The sequence below is a fragment of the Psammomys obesus genome, unplaced genomic scaffold (genome assembly GCF_907164565.1).
Source record: "Psammomys obesus unplaced genomic scaffold, mPsaObe1.curated_primary_1811, whole genome shotgun sequence".
NCBI lineage: Eukaryota > Metazoa > Chordata > Mammalia > Rodentia > Muridae > Psammomys > Psammomys obesus.
The window spans coordinates 1,837,443-1,858,825 of NW_026596100.1; the positions used below are offsets into that span (position 1 = coordinate 1,837,443).

General features: G+C 37.6%; 1 protein-coding gene across 5 annotated transcripts in view; it reads right to left on the reverse strand.

Moving 5' to 3' along the window:
* The window catches only part of Fer (FER tyrosine kinase), a 305,523-nt gene that overhangs the window by 154,513 nt on the left and 129,627 nt on the right, over window positions 1–21,383 (reverse strand). For all 5 annotated transcript variants that reach the window (XM_055628366.1, XM_055628367.1, XM_055628368.1 and 2 more), the window contains one exon: window positions 17,620–17,742. In XM_055628366.1, coding sequence (XP_055484341.1) covers window positions 17,620–17,742 — 123 coding nt within the window. The remainder of the gene's footprint in view (window positions 1–17,619; window positions 17,743–21,383) is intronic.

Below are 21,383 nucleotides of genomic sequence, written 5' to 3' on the forward strand. Positions count from 1 at the left end.
ATTGGAAAGAAAAAAAAGTAAAATTCTATAAAAATAATCTTTATGATTTTTAAGTAATCTTTGTAAGAATTCCCCTCCCCTCCTATTTCAGTAAGAACTCTCCCAAAAACAACACAAAAAGAAGTACCAAAGAAAAAGTTAAGAAGTCCCTTTCACCACTGGTATACATTATATATATATATATATATATATATATATATATATATATATACATACATATATATATATATGTATATACACATCTTGCTTGCTGTTCAGTGAACACTCAACAGATGTCTGCACCTCTGTCCTCACTACCCAGATGTGCAAAGAGAAAGTGGAATTGTGTTGCCTTTCTAAGACACAATGCTACCATTATGAAGTTGCCTCCTGCCCTCTGCTTCATGAAGCTATTATAATGGGCATTTAAGTAGTTTTAAGTTCTAGAAACAAAACCATGAGTTGTTCTTAGACTACATCTTCAGCAATTAATATTTAAAAATGAGAATTTTGATATTTTACACTTGCTTTTTACAAAGTGATAAATTACACAGTAATTCTTTAGAGTTTTGCCTTACACTATACTGTGTTGAATGTGCACAGCACTGAGTTACATGGATATAAATGTACTAAGCCCTACCATACGTGGACACTTCCTGAGTACTCAGCACTGGACACAGCAGGTGTACAAGAACATCTGTAACTCTAAGAAGTATTTCCTGAGAATTCCCAGCAACATTTTTAATCCTCTAAGAATGATTTTCCATTCAATGTGGCTTTCTGTACTTGGAAATTTAAGTACACCTGGAATTTAAGCACCCTGTCAATATGTATCTGCTCATGTGCGAGGACATACAAATATTGTCATTTAGCATAAACACATAATATATAGGTTCTTCTGTAATGATTTTTTTCTTTGCCCACTTATCTATTAGACAATGAGCTTATCTTACAATAAATGTACTTAATATATTTGAGAAAATAATGCCTACTATATATGGCAAATAATTTTTACATTTATATGAGTGGCTGTTTTATCTGCATGTACCCTATCTGTGTGCCACATAGGCCCAGTGCCCATGTGAGCCAAAAGAGGTCACCATATCTATAGGGACTTAGTCACTGTGAGCTACCAAGTACTGGGAAGTGAACACTGGTCCTCTCAGCCATCTCGCCTGCTCCTGGTAAATAATACTTAATTCTGCTGCTTTTTCTTATTTTCTCAGTGCTTAAGTTTGAACCTCAGAGATCAGTGCTGGGTGGGAAAGTACTCTACCACTGAGTTATCTAAAATATCGCTGTATTTTTGTTTTGAGACAGTCTTACTAAATTACCCAGGCAGATCATCAACTTGGGATCTTCCTGCCTGAACCTTCCAAGTAGCTGGGATTAGAAGCCTGTGTCATTGAGCCTGAATTAATGCTGCTTTTTGACAAAGAAAGTTTCATTTAATCAACATAAATTCATGGACCTTAATTTATGTTTTATCCCAATCCAATTTTCATAACACCCTGAAATAAACTGATATATAATTTATTCATCCTCTTTTGTGGAAATAAAGAGTAAATATTAAGTAATAAATTGGCAATTCCAAAGGTTACTTCCTCCCCAAACATATGGCAGTGGTAGGCAAAATAAAAAATGGAGGGCCTAAAACAACCGTGCTGGATTCAGAAATAAAATAAGGAAACCAGTAGAAGGTTTGGATGCAGTGTGGGTGAGTCAAGACAGTTACAGTAAAGGGATTTCTTCCCCCTTTCTAAGAGGGACCCCAGCTTGAACCAAAGTACAGATGATTCATAAAGGCATATATATGTACACATGATTCATAAAGGCATGTGTATATGTGTGTGTGTGTGTGTGTGTGTGTGTGTGTGTGTATACATACATATATATTTTTAATCAGGGATATAAAAACCCCATTGCCCTGGTAAACAGGAGTATAAGCTGACATTGGCACTCAATTACTGGGAAACAACTTGGCAATGCCTAACAACGTTAAAGATTTGTGGGCCTTTTCTTCTGGCAACTTCCAGGTCTATATAAAAGGAAGGTGTCACAGATGCCTCACATCCACACAGAGGGATACGCTGTCTATGTTAGAGAAAATTAAAAACAAAGCAACAGTAAAGGAAAAGGAAAGCAGCGTGTCCAAAACACACATACACACTCACGTTTATTTCAACATTATGTATAATTGACAAGATATAAAGTCAATCTAGTGTTCATCAGTCAGTGAGTGAAAAAAATGGATTTTACATAGTGAGAATGTATTGAATGTGGAATATTAACCATACATAAAGACAAATGAAATTCTGTCATTTATGGCAACGTGGATGAGCTTGGGGATATCACATTAAAATAAGCCAGGAATAGAATTACAAATATAATATTCAGTCAAATACAAAGCTAAAAAGACCGAATTCATAGAATAGAGAGCAACAATTAAAAGTAGAAAAGAAAAGCAGGAAAGAGTTATGGGAAAGAGCACAGAAAATGTTTGCCAAGTAGATGCCAGCTGGAAAACACACACATACACACACACAAATAGACATGACCTCTTAATGCTGGCATTTAAATACCACACTACCATTTTCTTCTATATATTGTGTTAATTACTAATCATTTTCTTGCTCCCTCTTTCTCATTACAAAAAAGGATACCAAGCCAGGTGGTGGTAGCTCATGTCTTTAATCCTAGCACTTAGGAGGCAGAGGCAGGTGGATCTCTCTATTTGAAGCCAGCCTGGTCTACAGAGGACAGCCAAAGCTACACAGAGGAACCCTGTCTTGAAAAACCAAATAAATAAGCAAGCAAGCGAACTATTATACAGATACTTATCTGAATACATATGTACATACTTATGTTTATGTATATTAAAACAAGAATGCTATATTAACTCATGTAGTGTTAAAATAATACTCATTCTAATTCTTAACAAAGTCTCATTATGTTTTATGAGATATATAGGTATCCTAATATTAAAACTGAGATTATTGTAATGTTTTATCATAATCTTTATGCTGAAATACTAACATGAGTCAATATGCTATGCACAATGTCAGTGTAGAAAGACATTAGCATGGGGTCATATTTCACTTCAGCAGTTTACTACGGTAGAGAATTCTGTGGAAACAGATTGCAGCTAAGCTCACTTTCCAGATGCTAATGAAGATGACTCAGCGCTGTATGTGAGGGATAATTGGCCTCTTCATTTTCTCTCTCATGTTCCAGCTTTATGAAGAAGCATCTACTGTGTCAGTCTCTTGGGACTATTACCTATCTCATCTTTTCCAAGTCCCCAAAATGTAATTCCTAATAATAAATCTAACATATGTATATAGCGCTAAAAAGCTTTCCTCTCAACCATTTCCTTCATTCTGCCTTCATCTATCATTTTATACAAATGCCTTTACCCTGACATGTGTGTTTCTCCATAAACACACATGTGAACTGTGTGGAGAAACACACATGTGAACTGTGTGGAGTGGCCAGTGGAACGTGAAATCCATGCATACATATGCATGTACATGGACTTATCAGCACGATTACAAACTTCCATAAGAGTTCTCTAAGCTCAAATAGTAATATATATGAGCTAAGAATTTTTTTTTTTTGAAACACGGTCTCTCTATGTAGCTCTGGCTGCCCTAAAACTCACTTCATCAGGCTGGCCTTGAACTCATAGAGATCTAACTGCCTATGATACCTGAGTGTTGGGACTAAAGGCACATACCACCGTGCCCCAGCTGAGCTAAGATATTTTACACAATAAATTTTATTGCTTTCTCAGGCTAATTTTTATACACTTATTGCAAATTCCATTTTTTACAGTAACATTACAAGATGCAATGTAAACCACTAGGCTTAAGCCTAGTGAGTAAAACCATGTTTTACCTCATAATCTAAACCAAGTAATATAATTCCTATAAAATAAAGTCCACAATACTGGCTTATTTTCAATTTACTAGTATTTTATCTCAATGCCTAAGCTATTTTTTAATAAAATGTTTTTTTAATTTTATTATTAAGCCATTATGAAGCAATCTGCTTGTTTTTTTATGTTTATGACAGAAAAATACACTCCATCTATGATCCAAATCACCTGATAAATCATTACCATTATCAGGACACAAAGATTATGACATATTCCTTGACCTTACAGATTACGGGGACAATGTGATGTCTGAAAAGGACTAAAGCAAGCATGGGTGAATGGAGTACCCTTTTAGTAAATCCTAGCAATACCACACTAAACTCTGTTACAGCAGGGCTCTTGTCTTCTCTTGTTCAACCTATGTGTAATTATTATCATGAAAATAAAACAATAACTATATTCCCAAAATTGCTTTGGGGCACTTTAGGTATCAGTACCATTCTGCTTTCTTTTTCAATTTTGCTGATGAGCTCATGATTTGTCAACAATGAGGGATAGGACAAGGAAGATTTTTTGAGCTAAGGGTTTCACAGCCAGCTAGAGCAATGAGCAAAACCTTGCCTCAAAAGGACCAAGATGAAAAGGAGGCAGGGTTGTGTGAGGTGACTCGTGTGGCTAGCCTGCACACCCCTGGATTCAAAACCCAGCACTATCAAGAAAACTAACAGACATTTGTAGCTTTATTTGCCGGCGTGCTTGTCCTGTCTGGGGTATCATGTTTTATAAACAACTGTGATCCTTACTTTGAGAGCTACCAAACTGTGAGATGCCCATTTAAGAGTTCGATTTTTAGCAAGTTTAGTCTCATTTTGTTTGAGTTACTTCTCGCATGAGCACAAGTACACATCTGTGGTTTATCTTATCTTGGACTTTTTTCCTTCCAACACTTAGAATATAATTAAGTGCTCAAATTGCTAATATGATCCTTTGAATTTTTTGGTACGTTTTTAACTTGAAAGTCTTGTCTCTATGTCCAAGAGTGTATAATATACTAAAACTTACTTTCTTCTTTATTCTCTATAGATATGAAGTTCTAACCAATTTCTAATATACTAGTTGAATCATTGTCTCAATAATGGCATTACTAAATGGCTTCCACAATTAAGAGATAATTCCCTTCCAACTGACTTTTGATAATCCCTCATTGTAGTTTCCCACATGCTCTCAGATAAACACTAATCTGCCACATTTCTGTGTCTTTAAGTGTAAATGAAAAGATCAAGCATTTACTTGGGATAAAAACATTTTCAGTTCCCAGGCTTCTCCACTTTCAAATGCTCAGTCAGTTCTCACTGTTTTCATTCTTGGATTTTAATCTCCAAGCACATGTGCAATTGTACATACCACTGCCTCGTTGTAGTGAATTATCCCTTTTTATCCTTCCATGTTCCTACCCATCTGAACATCTGAATCGTTCTTATAATCCAGTGAGCACACCCTCAGTCCCCTTCCCACATTCTCTAGCTCTCTCCCTCTACTGACTTTAACTGTCCAAAAGGGAAGTTTAAGAAAGAGCTAAGGCAGGACAGAGGATGGAGAAATGCTTTACTTGTGGAAAATATTCAGAAAGTAAGGCAAGCAAAGAATACAGAGAGGTTCTAGTGGGAGTGTATGAGGTTTTTAAGTTTCAGGGCCTACATTAAAGGTTTTAAAAAGAACAGGCACCATGTTGCTTTGCACAGCATCACTGGCAGCACCTATACAACAGTTACCAATAAATCCTTGCTGATCACACCAAAAAGAAATGAAAGTAAAAAGGGGAGAAAAAGTAAAGGTGAGGAAGGGAGAACAGGGAGACAGAGAGAAGGTGACACAACAGAGAGAGCATTGGCTGATCAGAGAATGAATGTGGGAAGGGACGTGTGTGTGTGTGTATGTGTGTGTGTGTGTGTGAGAGAGAGAGAGACAGAGAGAGAGAGAGACAGAGAGACAGAGACAGAGACAGAGCTTGCTTAGAGCAAGCTCTTCATGCCTTGTCAAAATTATACCATTTTTAGAAGGATGGATTTTAGCAGATGTAGGACTGAAAATGGATTTTCATACCACCATTTGTCTCCTGATTCTCTGTGACCTTGATTCTGCTATTTAAAAAATTCTGAAGTGTCTAGAGTCAAATTTTTCTGACAGGCTCCAGATGGATAACTCCATTGTTTCTGCTCTTAACTTGGGAGTTCAATATGGCTTTAAAGACTACTCTACCCAGTGTGCTGAAAAAAACTGCTAAGGATGACTGTCATGCCAAAAAGTTTTCTGTCACAAGAGGGCAAAAGTTAATTTTCTACCTTACATATATTTCCTACCTAGAATTACATGAATCAACTGTACGGATTTCAGTCAAAACCCAACTCAATTAAAAATTAAGTAGATCTTAACTTGGTCTAGAGCGAAAGCTGAGAGACATTTGAAGGAAGCAGACAGGGGCATGATATTAGCACGCTGAGGCAGCAGTAGTGGCTGTAAGAATACAGTGTTGTGGCTTGAGGACAAGACTCCATCAAAGGAGTATCGCTGCTGGAGTTTGTGCTGAAGTTATAATTTCTTCCTCAAAAATGTACAGTGCAATGTTCAAGTTCCGCTAACAGTACTCTTAGCCCTGTGCAAATTGCCATTGCCTCTCATCAATTCAATTATGTCATTCAGGAAATACTGACTGAACAGTAAATGCTAAGGAATACAGTGACCAAAATGTGCATGCTTGCCATTACTACACACACTAGGAGTAGGCAATGTATGGACATATTAATGGCAGTGGTGAATAAATGCGGAAGCAATCAACATCTCTTCTGTGCATGTGCTACTTCACTTAAGCTAACACAGAGCTAATGAGTCAGCACTGCCATCATTCTGAGTGAGAAAATGAGCCTTTGGGAATTCAGAAAGTGTACGATGGTATAAGAGGGAAAGGTTGAACAGGAGTTAAAGTATGCTCAAGTATATGCTATATAGAAATGAGCATCATTTCAATAAAGAAGTAACATTCAGTTTGGCATTTTTAATCAGTTGCAAATATATCAGACACAGGAATCAAATTTCTACTTCTTAAATAAGTAAACTTCTATATATTCTGTCCTAAAACCACTTTTGAATGACTACAACAAACATACAACTCCCAAGATTAGAAAGAAAAAAAAAAAACAAAAAACAAAAACGTAATCTTTGTGCAGAATACTATTTTAAGTATCTTTCTTTTAAATTCTGATGAGACTGTGAAAATCAATTTTGGAACATCAACTTCTCCAAAAAGCCATAAAATAGGTATTTCTGCTTCACTGGTTCTTGATCATTAGGATACTGTGAGATGATTAAAGTTTAAAGAGTCATCGTTTATACCTTAAAAACTACCAGTCTGCTCCCTCATGAATGTGATCCCCACACCCACCCCTGCTTATCCTTCCAAGCTTTAATGCATGTAGCTTTACTACAATCCTGTTTTCTAAATCACAGAGTCTAATGAAGAGCTCTCACAGGCTTGCAGAGCTTCTGTCTTTGTCTCAGAGGTTAGTTTCCACGGATGGACCTTCAACCTTAGCAGGCATCAGGACCACCCACAGGGCCTGTTAAGACAGACAGCTCAGCACCACTCCAAAGTTCCTCAATCCATAGGCCTGCAGTGGGGGCAGAACAGTAAGGAAATTGTGGCAACTGTCAAGTAAGAGTTTCACAGATAACTAAACTAAGGGGTTCACAAGTTTATCTCAGTAACACCCCATCATTATCTAAGTCTCAAACTGATCATTTTACATCTTATTTTGAAACTTCAATCTATCACTTGTCATCAATACACTAACCAGTTTCCATAGTGAAGCCACAAATACCTATATAAAATACAAATTTGAAAATAATGATTTCCAGAATAAAATCTTTCCAAGCTTTCTATCACCCGCAATACAGATGAAGCCCTTTCACATGAAATAACGATCACATAGCACTTCTCCCATTACTTCCTGCATCTACTGCTGCTGTAACAAATGGCGGTGATGAGGCCATGAGGGTGATGGACTAAAGCAACACACACTGGTCATCTCACAATTCTGGGAGTCAGAGATCCAAAAACCAACAAGGAAGGGTTTGGGAGAGCTCTGCTCCTTCTGAATGTTCTAGGGCTCAGTGAGAAACTGTCTCAAGGGAATAAGGCAAAGTAACAGCAAAAGGTACCTACCACTTCCCCTGACCTCCCCACGCAAGTACACTTACCACATACACACTAAACACCACAGACACATGGAGAAAGAAATGATCCTTATGTTTTCCAACCAAAGGGACACATGATATTAAAGGATTTATTTAAACAAAGAAAATAACACCATTAGAAAGTATTTGAAAATTCTACCTATTTGAGATGACCAATTAGAAATGTCCCTAGCAGTAAGAATACAGATCCCAGAGGAACATGGCTTATATATGAGCATCTATTACTAAAAGACATGATAGGAATAACAACTACATTGCCCGATATTCGTTCTGTCTTCCATCCATACAGCTAGTCCCTATTTCAGATTAAGTGATAAATTATAGTCCATTTTTACAGTGTTGTAAACTTTTTGTTCCACCTTTACTACATGCAATCTGCTATGTAAATAACTGAAGAAAAATATTAAGTTTCATTTTCTAAGACTTATAAATACACATGAATGAAGCTTTCATTTAAAAAATCATTTGCAGTTATCTTTCTAATGCCCATGGCTTTCTAATTTAAACCCTGTGATTTCAATGTCATTAAAACTTTTAACATGCATATTTATTAGTCTTTGTAAAAGAGGATGTGGGACAAGTCTTTTGTTGTATGATTTAATTGTTCTCTTCAAGGACTAGGTAGAAGGTCAACATGAATTTAGTAAGATAAAACATCAATAGTTCTTTTCCGGAATAAAACAACCTTTCCTATTCTTGTATATCATCATCATTTCACTTCTGAAATAGGTACACACAGGATAATGTTTGCAAATAAGGAACTTTAAATATTTATAAGATTGCTTCCCCATTTTACTATGAGAGAAACATGTCAGTAAAAGTGTCAAATAAATTTTATTAAGCCTAAATATAGGTTACAATAGTCTAAAGTACAAAGAAGCTTAACAAGAGTGCACCAAACATTCCTTTCAGTACTTAAAACTTGTATCTATTTCTAAAATGAAGCTAATTATCTATTAGGAAACAGTAGCTTGCTGTGTGCTAGAGATTGAAGTGGAGGCCTTGGGCTTGCCAGGTAAGCACTAACCATTGAGCTACCTGTCCAACTACAAATAACTTTTAATATAAATTTACAAAAGAAAATGATCATATAAGCACTAAATAATTCTCTAAATGAAACTGAAGCTAAGCATACATTAATTCCAAAGAGATTTTATCTATAATTAATCAGAACGTCCAACTTTCTGATATTATGAAACATTATCATCTACAAAGTTCATACTCAAGAACAGAAAAGCAAGTTTTTAAAATTACATAATGTTTTAAGTTTATGATGTTTTGTGGGACTGCACAGGTAGTTCTCCTCAGGCGCACGCCACAGCACACAGCCAGCAGTTCACAGGCCAGACATAAGCAGGGATGCGCTTTGGGAAGTAAGGTTGCGATTGCCACATGATACAATGATGTATATACGAAAGGTATCTACGCGTTGTTTTTTTATTTTTTTATTTATTGAATTTCGATATTATCTCAAAACAAAACAAAAAACATGTCTTCAAATATTTACTGTCTCCTATGGAATAGATTCTGGGGGGATACCTAAAAACAAGCAAAATTCCCCTTTGCTCTTAATCCTTATTACCCAACAGAGAGGCACATAAAGTAGAGCTGACAGATAATGAAAAAAGAAACTTCAACTTCCTCTGAGGGCTTCCACCTGAGACGGTTTGTGGGCTGCAGCGTGTGGGGCAGAGGGAGGAGAGTTAGTCTAGGAGGTGTGGTGGGCTCTGTGTCTGAAGAGGCCAGCCCAGGATGGACAGGTAGACTCTTGCGTAGACTCCCAGTTCTTAGCCACTTTCCCCATTCTCAGTGCCTCCTCTGCTCACATGACCTCCTCTCCTACATCCAATGCTAAGAATATTTGTACCCCAGGCATTCTTTTGTTCTTTCCCTCATATAGAACTTTTCCCCTTTACAAAATTAGTTTTATTTTCTGTGTGAGTCTGTTGCTGCTGTAGCCACACAGACCTGAAGAGGGCACTGTTACAACCTGGAGCTGGAGTAACAAAAGCTTGTAAGCTGCCACGTGGGTGCAAGGAATGGAACTTGGGGCTTGTGTGAGAGCACAGTGTTCCTCCCAGACTCCCAGAGACCTTTCCTGCTCTCTACGACTGTCTCAGTCCACAGTACTCTGGGTTTCTTGATTGATATAAATATGTGTTAAATATATACATTCATAACTTGAAAAGTGGGACAGTATCGATTGCTAATCTCTATTTAAGTAACTTAGAACTGACCTCTTACATATTTAAGTAAATTTCTCAAACCTAGCCTGATTTTTTTCTTTCACAGTTTGCTATTTGTTAACGAGTATGTAAAGCCTCTCCTAATGTAGGTAAATATTTAACACTGTTGGAACATAATTAAGATGAAATCATATACATTTCACAAGTATAACCCTTTGCTATTTAGGCATTTGCTTAAAAATTTTAAAGTACTTAAATCTAACATTTTGATCGTGAATCTGGAGACTTTACAAGTTTTCTATTCTGTTCTATAAAAGTACAAGATAGAAAAGCTGCTAAAGTGTATTATCCTACACACATACACACATCCACATTCACAGTTGGAGGTCAAATTCATGAATGTTAAGAAAAGCTCTATGTATGCCACAGACCTACAGCCCCACTCTGTCTATGATCAAAGTTTCTTGATCAGTTAAAAATTTCAGGCACATGATCTTACACTTCTGAGTCTTCATACACAAAGGCAGTGCAGGATAAACTCTGTTTTGTGATGTTCTCTTTTTCAGTCAACAGAGCATCAAACTCCCTTTCTTCAGAACATAGAAAGCTCCCCACATAGCAAAACTCCTCAGAGCAAGGGGCCACAACTTGCTTTGCTAGCCCCTACTGGTGAAAATCTCTGTGTGCCAATAGCATGAGGGCGACTGCAGTGGCCAGCAAACACAAGCCCCTTCCCCCCAGCCGACAGAACAAGGACATAAATCATGAGTCACTGCTGAATCAAAGCTACACATTTTGACATATTCTACCATATTACTTTCTACAAAGTTTTTTCAACTTATATCCTAAAAGCAAATGATCACAGATAGCTTTTGCCATTATATGTCAAGAAAATGAGACATTAAAATTTTGAACTTAGATTAATATTCTAGATAAAAATGGCATTTCATTATAGTTTTAATTTTTCATAGTCTACTGACAGTGGAGAATTATCTCTAATACCACTAAAAGGCATTTAAAAGGTATTTCCAATTTCTAAACCGTCTTTTCACCTTGAAGGACAATTATTCTATTTGGTTGTTTTCTCAATTACTAGTAGCTTTTTGTATACTGACGAGATCTATCATTTTGTGGAATGAGATTTTCTCGACAAGCAACCATTTTATCTACAGATTTTTTTAAAAGCAGCACTTACATTTTCTTTTGTAAGCTTAGTCATTTTAAGCTTTTATCTTATTCTTTTTTTTCTGCTTTCTTTGACCTAATTGTAGATTTGCGTTTTCCTACTTTTGAGTTGGATGCCTGACTTGATTATTTTATTTATTTGTAAATATTTACAGCTCTGCATCACTTCTTAGCATATTACCTGAATTTGTGTTTCCTACCTTCACTGATGTAAACAAGCACCACCTTGAGCTTCAGGGAAAGTCTCTCACTTTCAGAGGGTACTTTGCCAGAGCTTGGCTAAATACATAATAATTATTAGCATTAATGGAGAAATAGTTCAATACGTTGTAAATTATTCAATGTTTAAATAAAGTTCAACCTATCTTCCTTTTCAAACTTTTGTGTTTTTTACAGTGAAAACATTCAGAATCCTCATTTTAAAGCTGTATGAAATGTATGGGATTCTATTAACTAACAGCACTGCTGCCCACCACACCAGGGTCTCTCACTGTAAGTAATGCAGCCCTCACTGAACCGTCTCTCCATCGTCTACTACCTTTGCCACCGTTCTCTGTTCCATTTGTGTAAGATCAACTTTTAACGCATCATGACATCACGTGGGCATTTGTTGCTTCCCGCTGCAGTGGACAAGGGAGTGCAGATATCTTCACTTTGCACTGACTTCATGTTGCAGAACCAGCAGAAAGACTGAAGCTCATTTGACAGTTACCTCTAGTATTTGAAAGTCTTGATAGTATCCTCCAAAATGCTTTCCTAACTTACACTCTTATCCTACATGTTCTTTGTACAACAGCACTCCTCCATAAAACAAGAGGCCACTATTACTTTAAAATGTGCTATGAACCCTGTGCATTGCATCTTGATTCTAATTTTAGGAAAACTACTGGGTTTTATCCTAGTTCTCTGTTTTAATACTCTATAGTTCCCAAGATGAATCAAGAGAAAGTATGTATCATGTAGTCATATTCATACAAAAATATATAAATTTGCTTTACATTTCAACACATTCTCCTAAGTCTCATTATATAGATGGTCTAACAATTACTTTATAGAAGAAAGAACAAAATGATACACCCAAGGCCATATCTGTGCTATGAATATAAAATCTTGCCTTTAATCTAGATAATAATTTCCAAATGACAATCTTTTAATATCCCTCAGGCTTCTTCTGCCTCTTTCCATCATCCTTCAAATACTGGCAGGTGATTAAGAAATATATAAAATTCACTACTGAAAAACCAGGCACATGGGGGAAGAGGCGGGGACCAGGAGGAGAGGATGATGGGAACTATGATTGGGATGTAAAGTGAACAACTAAATAAATAAAGTTAAAAGAAAAAAGGAAGACCAGTCACACACGAAAGAAAGAGAAAGAGAGAGAGAGAGAGAGAGAGAGAGAGAGAGAAAGAAAGAAAGAAAGAAAGAAAGAAAGAAAATGGTATTTAAGGTTTAAGTAGGAATACAGACATAATACCTCTAAGAAGAAGGTGTTGGTCACTAGGGCCTGTCTTAAGACCTGAGACTTGCTGGTTCTCTAGGACTCAGTAAATGCTAACACCCCATCCAGTTCTGGTGACCAAAGCTAGGCCTCCATAGCAAGCCCATTGCAGCAAGCCCACTTGCCTGCAATGGTGGGGCTAACAGTTGTGACTACTCGAATTTACCATAAGATTCTCTTTTTTCTTTGCTCAAACCTAATGCTCAAATGGAGATTTATATACTCCTGATGTAGTCTTTTAAAACAGTGTATAATTTTTTGTGTATTCTCCCATTCTCAATAGACTGAATAAAAAGAATTTTAAGGGATAGAATGGATTTTAAAGGGGCTGGAGGGATCACAGAGTGGATAAGAGTCCCTAGCACCCATGTGAGGTGGCTCACAACCACCTGTAATGGCAGCCCTATGTGTTACCATACCTCTGTGCTCCGTGGGCACTTGCACCCATCTACCACTTTTTAAAACTCCCATTAAAACGACAGCCTAGAAGGACTAACTACAGACATGTAGATGTCTTCAGAAATAGCAGTAGACAAGCATCAAATTTACTATGACATATTTGGATGGCTACCTTCTGTTTAAAAGAGTCCCTTAAAATTCACTCTCATTAACATGAATTTTCTGTTTTAACAGATTCACTATGAAACCTGATAAATTTGATGGTGCTTCTACTCAAAGTGAATTTCGTGGGTTATCCAATAAACTGGCATTTTGAAGATATATGCTTAGTTATTAAGTTAATCCATTTGTGCCTATTTCCCAGCCTCCTCTTTGTACAGTTATTTACAGCACCCTGATCCTTAAAGTTTATGTCATACTGAACAGCATTAGGGGGGTGGGGGGAGGATAAAAGGACCAGGAGGTCAAGTTCATTGTCAGCTACACAGTGAGCTCAAGGACAAAACGAACTATATGAGATCCTATCCCAAATCTTCAAAAAATATATTTTAAATATTTGTAAAATAAAAACCAATGGCTATCACCTTACTCACATAATCCACAGCCCCACAGCATCTAACCCATGCCTTTACCACGTTAACATAACCCCGTTACCTCCTTGTTCTTTGATTCTTAGAGCATTTATTCATCGTAATTCGGAACACTGCTGAGCACAGAGTGTATAGTAAGTAAATATCTACAAAAAAAAAAATACTAAATCATGTGTATTTTCCATTATTCTCTTTATTCAAATGTATATTTATCTTAAAAACTACCCAAGGAAGCTTCATAAATTAAGAAATGTAGGCACAGATTTAGGGGAAAAGGAGTCTCTCCAGGTTCACAAAATGCTAAACTATACTTAGAAAACCCAAATATAGCAAAGCCTGTGTCACAAGAAGATCTCAGACAGCAACCCTGGGAGGAGCGGCTACCCGAAAGCAGACAGCAAAGTGCCTGAGTCATCTCAAACTCGCAAGGCAAACTGCACCTTCGCCTTCAAGCCTTTCTCTGCGCAGGAGTGCCTCTGCTTGCACTTAATCCAGAATGCGGCTGCCACAGCCTCTCTTCTGGAGACAAGTTAGAACTTTCAGTCATGGAGAAAGAAATTTATTACACCTTCTCAAAATACACTTGTGATATTTTGGCAATCCATACTAAAGTTTGGTAAATAGCCACAATCACCTGACTCAGCCAGGGGGCAAGCAAGCATTCACCTAAGGTTCAAGTCAGCAGCTCTAACTGACCTGTGTTTATTCATGAACATGATGAGCTCTGAATTCCATTCAGAGAAATTCTTCCTGTAAAAACTATATTGAAAGAAACATTAGCTTTATTCAATAAAATAACTTTCACAGTGCCATTCAAATGTTAAATTAGGTAAATTCCTATGTATATTTTCTCAAATTCTACATTATATCTAAAATCTCAGCTCTAATATTAGTTTCATGATTTTCCTTTTGAACAGATTTACAGGTTTGAATCTGTAGAACTCTATCCAATTAAGCATGTTTTTAAAGGAGAAGACTTCCTTTCTTTGTATCCACCTTCACATCTTTTTAAACAGCTCTTTGGGCTTCTACCAAGTCTGTGCTCTGTAACCCACGGTTAACAAAATGGATTCATATCCCAGCACTGCCTCTATCAGTTATGTTATCTTCACCAGGATTACCACTTAAAGCAATTAATCCTCATTCATTATCCTGTATGGAATTAAGATCAACACTACTATTGCATAGAGCTAATAACAAAATATATCCCATAGCAATGTGGGAGAGGCGCATAAGAAGGTGCACATGACGAGGTCAGCCAAGGGGCTAAGGGTATGCCTCAATGGTCGAGTGTCTGCTAGGTACTCGGGAGGCTCTGGCTCAATCCCGAGCCCTGGAATGGAAAAAGATGAAGGTTGGAGCGTTGCTCAAAAGTCCTAGGACTTAACTGATACAGTCAAGCCCATCTAGCACTCTTCCGGGTACCAGGAACCAGGGAATACTAATTCAAACACAACTGTGACCTGACAGCACTTGCACTTACCTGAGGGAGCGACAACCGAAATGCATGATGTCATATAAAGGTGCATATACATAGCCATTAGAAATTAGCCATCGAGAGTAAGAAAAGAAATGAGGGAGCACAGGATGAAACTATACTATGTACACATGACAGAGAAGGGTTCTCGGATGAAGTGATTCCTGAGAAGCAACGGAACAAAGAAAGAAGAGGCCATGGAAGTCCACTGGGCTCGCTGGTTTAAGAAGACAAGCATGCGTGATCAGCTTTACTTACAACAATACTTCCTCTCTCCTAAACCTATGCACAGGCTCTGCAAGGCAGTACAGGAAGAAACCAGTCAGCACGTGAGGAGCAGATCATAAGGCCATTTACACCATTATTAAGCTATAAAAGTCAAGCAGTCCCCCACTCTACTTGGCTAGTCTCCCTGTACTTGTGGGTAAATACAAGGAATAAAGATAAAAAACTGCTTTAGTCACTTAGGCATTACAGTAATAAAATTATATTTCATGAATAAGAGAAAAAATAAATGAGAAACAGAAATTGCACCTAAAGCAAAATAATATCCTTTGTGTAGGGTAAAAATGAAGTCTAGAAAGATGAAAATTAGATATTTTATAGCATATTTTATGGTCAAATGTATTAACTTCTTATACAATTTAAATCAAGAAATAGACTCAGTAATAAGAGTACAAACAACTTTTCAAAGGAAGATATATGGTGATGATACCAGCACACAAAATCCATATCAATTTGTTCTCCACTCATAATTGAAAACTGTCCTTCATAACCTCCATATTACAGTTATCTTTTAAAAGAGTAATATGATTCTTTGAACAATGTTTATGATAAACAGATTCTCATGTGCATATTTTACACACTGGGTTTAAGTTAAGTGAGGAGGGAGACAAGCTTTGTTTTCACCCCACATGGCAATCATATGTAGCACAGCTCCCAGCGCTCACTTATTTGCAAAGCTAGGACTATAAAATGATGGGATAATCAACTCCATGGTATTAGAGATCTGAGGGAAAGATAATAATTGACCATGTAATAGTCTCGAGAATCTAATCCATCACCTAAGTTCATTTTGTGGAAATTTTTATGCAGAGAGAGATGTAATTTTATTTGGAATTATATATTACTACTCAGGCCCAGATCTTCAAGTTAATTTCTGTCATGGATTTGATCTCTACCATGGACCTGACTGAGCCTATAGATTGTGCAAATATCTGGTTAGTTTGTAAAGCCAAGCATCAGTACATGTAAATCAGTTTATTTTGTATTAACCTAAAACATGTCAAATATATGTTGCTGGATTAAGGTTGACTCATAATAGGATATTCTGGAAGTGAACTTCATACTTTTGAGTGTATAATTAAGAACACAAAGCTCTTGCCATCTTATTGGAGAAACCGGATGCAGAGGATATTAAAGTTAACGTCAGGCTTGTGGATTCTGAGTAGCTGGGTATAAAACAACAACACCAAATTGTCAAGTCGTATGTTATGAGTTTAAAGTAAAAATTGGGGGGTTCTACACTGTGACGTCACCCACCTATTTTAATGTTTCTCCCATTTTCACACTGTTCTTCATGTCACAGAGCCCTCGAAGGAAAGGGCCCCTGCCATCCCCACCCCTAACCCCAGCCCTCAGTGCTGAAAGGCCCACTGTTGCACTGTGGTAGGTCCCTCACGTGCTGTCTGGAACATACACACACTCCTCACGCCCAGTCTAACCTCACAAGTCTCTCAGTACATGAAGAACTATTTGAGATCAATCCGAGAGGTAAAACCATCCAAAGCAAGCTTGGGCCCGTTTTCTGAGAGCAGTGTAGCTTTAACCAGTCCCAAACTTGCAATGCACTGTAAACCTCAGACTCAAAACTAAAATTCTGACTTACCTCTAAATGTAGACCTTTTGCTAGAACCTTTCAAAGTATGAATCTCACATTTTTCAAGATAAATTGTGAAAGAAAGAAAACAAATTGGGCCATTTGCATTCTAGCAAATACTGAGCAGAGAGGCAATGTGTCTTTAATTTTCAGCTAGAGTGCCAGGAGTTATTGGTATTCATACAAGTGATTTGTTTTGACTTTGGCACATAACATAAAAGCTTTCTTCTGCGAGAAATGTCAACATAGTATTCTTTTGTAAAAAGAAAGAAAGAAACAAGAGTTTAGCTCCTACCTTAGGAATAGGATTCAGCAGGACCACCCCAGATTTCTTGGTGATGACTTGTTTTGTGGAGAAGTGGTGATCTATAAGTTGAGGGATGTTGGAAAACCCAGTACCCTCAAATCGATAGAGATTCTGGAGAGAGAATGACAACGTAGAATTGTCAGGAAGACATTGTTTCAGAAAAAAAAAAAAAAAAAGATCTTCATCCACGAGCTAAGTTCTCCTTAAGGAGCACTGTCAATGCACAGCAACATACAAATCTCTAACAACACTCAACTACACACCTGTAGACACTAGTAAATAAAAGTTAAAAATACAGAAAAACAAAACTCTACAATTTATAGCCAAATCTTTTGACAAAAAATTCAAAATAAGCATAATTCACATTGTTATTATAGTAAGAAAAAAGTGAACAGAACTGTTTTGCATTTTACTAAAATGATGAGCAAAGCAGGCAAGGTAGGTGCCCACTCAAGCTTGGGCACAAGAAAGATGCTTGCATGTGTCTCCATGTATATATACTCTATTCAATAAACTTTCAGTACCCACATCAAAAGTCTGAAGAAACCTAACAAAATAATAAATAACTTAATATCGATAATAATTTCTTATTTGCTAATATGTATTTTTCTACAGTAGGACATCAATGAAGTACTGACCTATAAGAAATAAAAATTCAAACATGATTCGCACATGAAATGAAGATAAAGAGGTCATAAGGAGCATCGGTGATGAAACCTTCGAGATCAGCAAGCTCAGAGCTTTGCACCTTCTTAGATTTATTTTGGCATTTCAATGCATGTGCCCTGTGAACGCGTGCAGCGCATGTGGGCATGCGTGGAGGCCAGAGACGGCACCGGTGAGACTAACTGGACTTCATCCTCCACAAGAGGGGCAGATTCTCCTGATAGCTGAGCAGTCTCTCCAGCTTCACACTTCACATACCCTGTCACTAGGTAAGCAGCACTTTCTCACACTCAGTCAAGCCTCTCCTGGTTTTCATATTTAAATAAGCCAGTGGTTACCTGTGAGAACTGACAGCAGTAAACACAGAAATAAACCATTAACAACACTTTCCAGTGCACTGTAATAAAGGCTTCTGTGTGGCTCCTCCTTGAGGTTTAACTAATACATAGGAAGATTCAATGCCAATGCGTACCATTTTAAGACAACTATTATGCCAGATGTGGTGCCATACGCCTTTAATCTCAGGAGGCAGAGGCAGGCGGATCTCTGAGTTTGAGGAGAGCCTGGTCTACAAAGACAGTTCCAGAACAGCCAAGGCTATACAGAGAAACCCTGTCTCGAAAAGCAAACAAACAAACAAAAACTGTTAAGAAATAGAACTTTGCAACTTTATAAAACTAGGGAGGGGAAGCAGGAGGGGTTGTGAGAGGCTGAGAAGGAGATCATGGGAGAAACAGAAGCAAGTTAGTTAAGTCAGACCAAAATCCCACTGGAGAGGAGGACACGGTTTGCTGTTCTGTAGCACAGTGAAGGACGCACAGTTTGCAACAGTAAACCCGAGACAGGAAACGTGAGATGTCCTAGAAGGGCAGCATGCAGTGACAACGCCAACCCTACCAGCACCTCAACCAAACATACAGTTCCCACCTCTCTGCTCTCGACCTGCTCTTAGGGCAGCAGTTGGGCACCCTGCCCCTGAAGACCACTCCTTCGCCTTGCTCAACACTCTTTCTTCCCTCAGCTTAAAAGCCAAAGGTGTCTGGCACTCTGGGCTCACTACTGCCTCTCTACCTCCTCTCTCGCCACTCCTCCTCTCTGCCCGTTAATCCATGAGCACTGTAATTACCTTCTTGTTCTAAAATGTGGTTCACACTCCTTCATCAGGCCTAGAGGAGCGCTGGTGTGCAACATGAATGAATTTATAAGCCAGCCAGCCCTGTAGGTAATGTCTCCTTTACTGACTTTCCTTCCAGGATGTCATCCATGTCTTTACGTGACGTTAACACTAGCCACCTACACGGTATGCAATCTTCACACTTACACCCCAATATAATTTCTTACTTCTTCAGCTTTATTGACATTTTCTCTTTAGAATCTATCACTATTACTTTTGACCCTATTATCATATATATTTTACTTATTTTTAAAGGGGTGTGTGTGTGTGTGTGTGTGTGTGTGTGTGTGTGTGTGTGTGTGCACACATGCGTGCATGCAACTGTGTCCACAGAGGACAAAAAAGGGTGTTGGATTCCCTGATGCTAGAGTTACAGGTAGCTGTCGCACACTGAGCATAGATACTCAGGGAATCCAACTCAGGTCCTCTGGAACCCATCTCTCCAGTGCTAACTTTACTTATGTGTTTGTTTGTTTGTTTGTTTGTTTTAAAATTATCTAGCTCCCTTCTAGAATGCAGAAAATTAAGCAAAAAAAATTATTTATTTTTCACTCAGAGTGATGCCTAGGACAATCTGTGGCATATATGGCCTGTAGAAATAAACATATGTGAATGACATGAAAAGCATTAAATGTTGTGAAGTAAATGAGACAAAAGAGATGGCTTAAAAATAGACACAGGAAAGTTCACACACTCATGAGCATGAAATGTTAATGTACAATGTTTGATAATAATAATAAAATGAAGTTCATAAAGATGAAACTTCACATCAGCCCTGATATACGTCTCATGTAAAGTTCTAATCTGTCTCCAGAACTACACAACTAGCTAATACTAAAGATTTTCAGTTTTCCCTTCTTAATTTAAGAACATATCAAAATTTGAAATTATTAATTTTATAAAAAATATTCTGATAGCCTGGTGAAGTTCTTGGGCAACCTAACATGGTATAAAATCAGTAAATTCCTTTTTTCCAAGCAGGAAGATAGGTGGATGGATATAAAATATTAAGTCATTGTCAATGAGGTCTAAGTAATGACAGAGAACAGATCATCTGCACTGTCTTGGATTGCTTCTTCACTCTCAGGATTCCACATCATGGACTAGATTTGGCTTCTAATGGATCTCTATGAATTCCTTCTAATGCAACTGAGTCATTCACATACAGAATGATGCAACCTTATGATAATATGATAGAAAAATAAGACTAATTTGATATTTGTTTGTTTGGTTGGTAGGTTTGAGTGATTGATTTGGTGTCTTTGGAAAGTGGATCTTGCCATATCTACAAGCTGTCCTTGAGAATAGTTACTCGATTGTACCTCCTGGGAAGGTTTTGGAATGACAGAATCCCAAATTATATTAGAAGTATAGTAAATGACATAAGAGTTTCACTTAAACTTTAAAGTAGTTATTGCCTTGCCCTGGTGACTGAATGATTACTGTACGATGGAAAAGTCATCCTAACTGTACAAGGATAGGCCACAGGTTAGAACTGCTGTGCAAACACACGCTGAGAACCACAGCAGGCGTTTGAGGTGGAAAGAGCCAGGAGGCTGCGGTGACGAAGGTAGGCATTCCGGGGCTTGATCACCTCAAAGTGAGCTTGCCACATGGTCAATATCCAACCTCTGGCCATTTCTTAATTCAAAAAGTGTGACTGGTCAGAGCCTTGCACCTATCTGAGCTACAATGTGCTGCTTTCATTTGTGATCGTATTAGGTAACAAGTAATTCGAAGTAGCATATCCATCACTTTAAACTTTGCTCATTTCTTTATGGTGAATACATTAAAGTTCCTGTTTTGACATATGTAATATATTATTGTTAATATATTCTTTGCCATGAAAAACCAGAACTTATTCCCATCTTAAATAACAGCACACTATCCCTGCTGATGGACATCTTCCCCC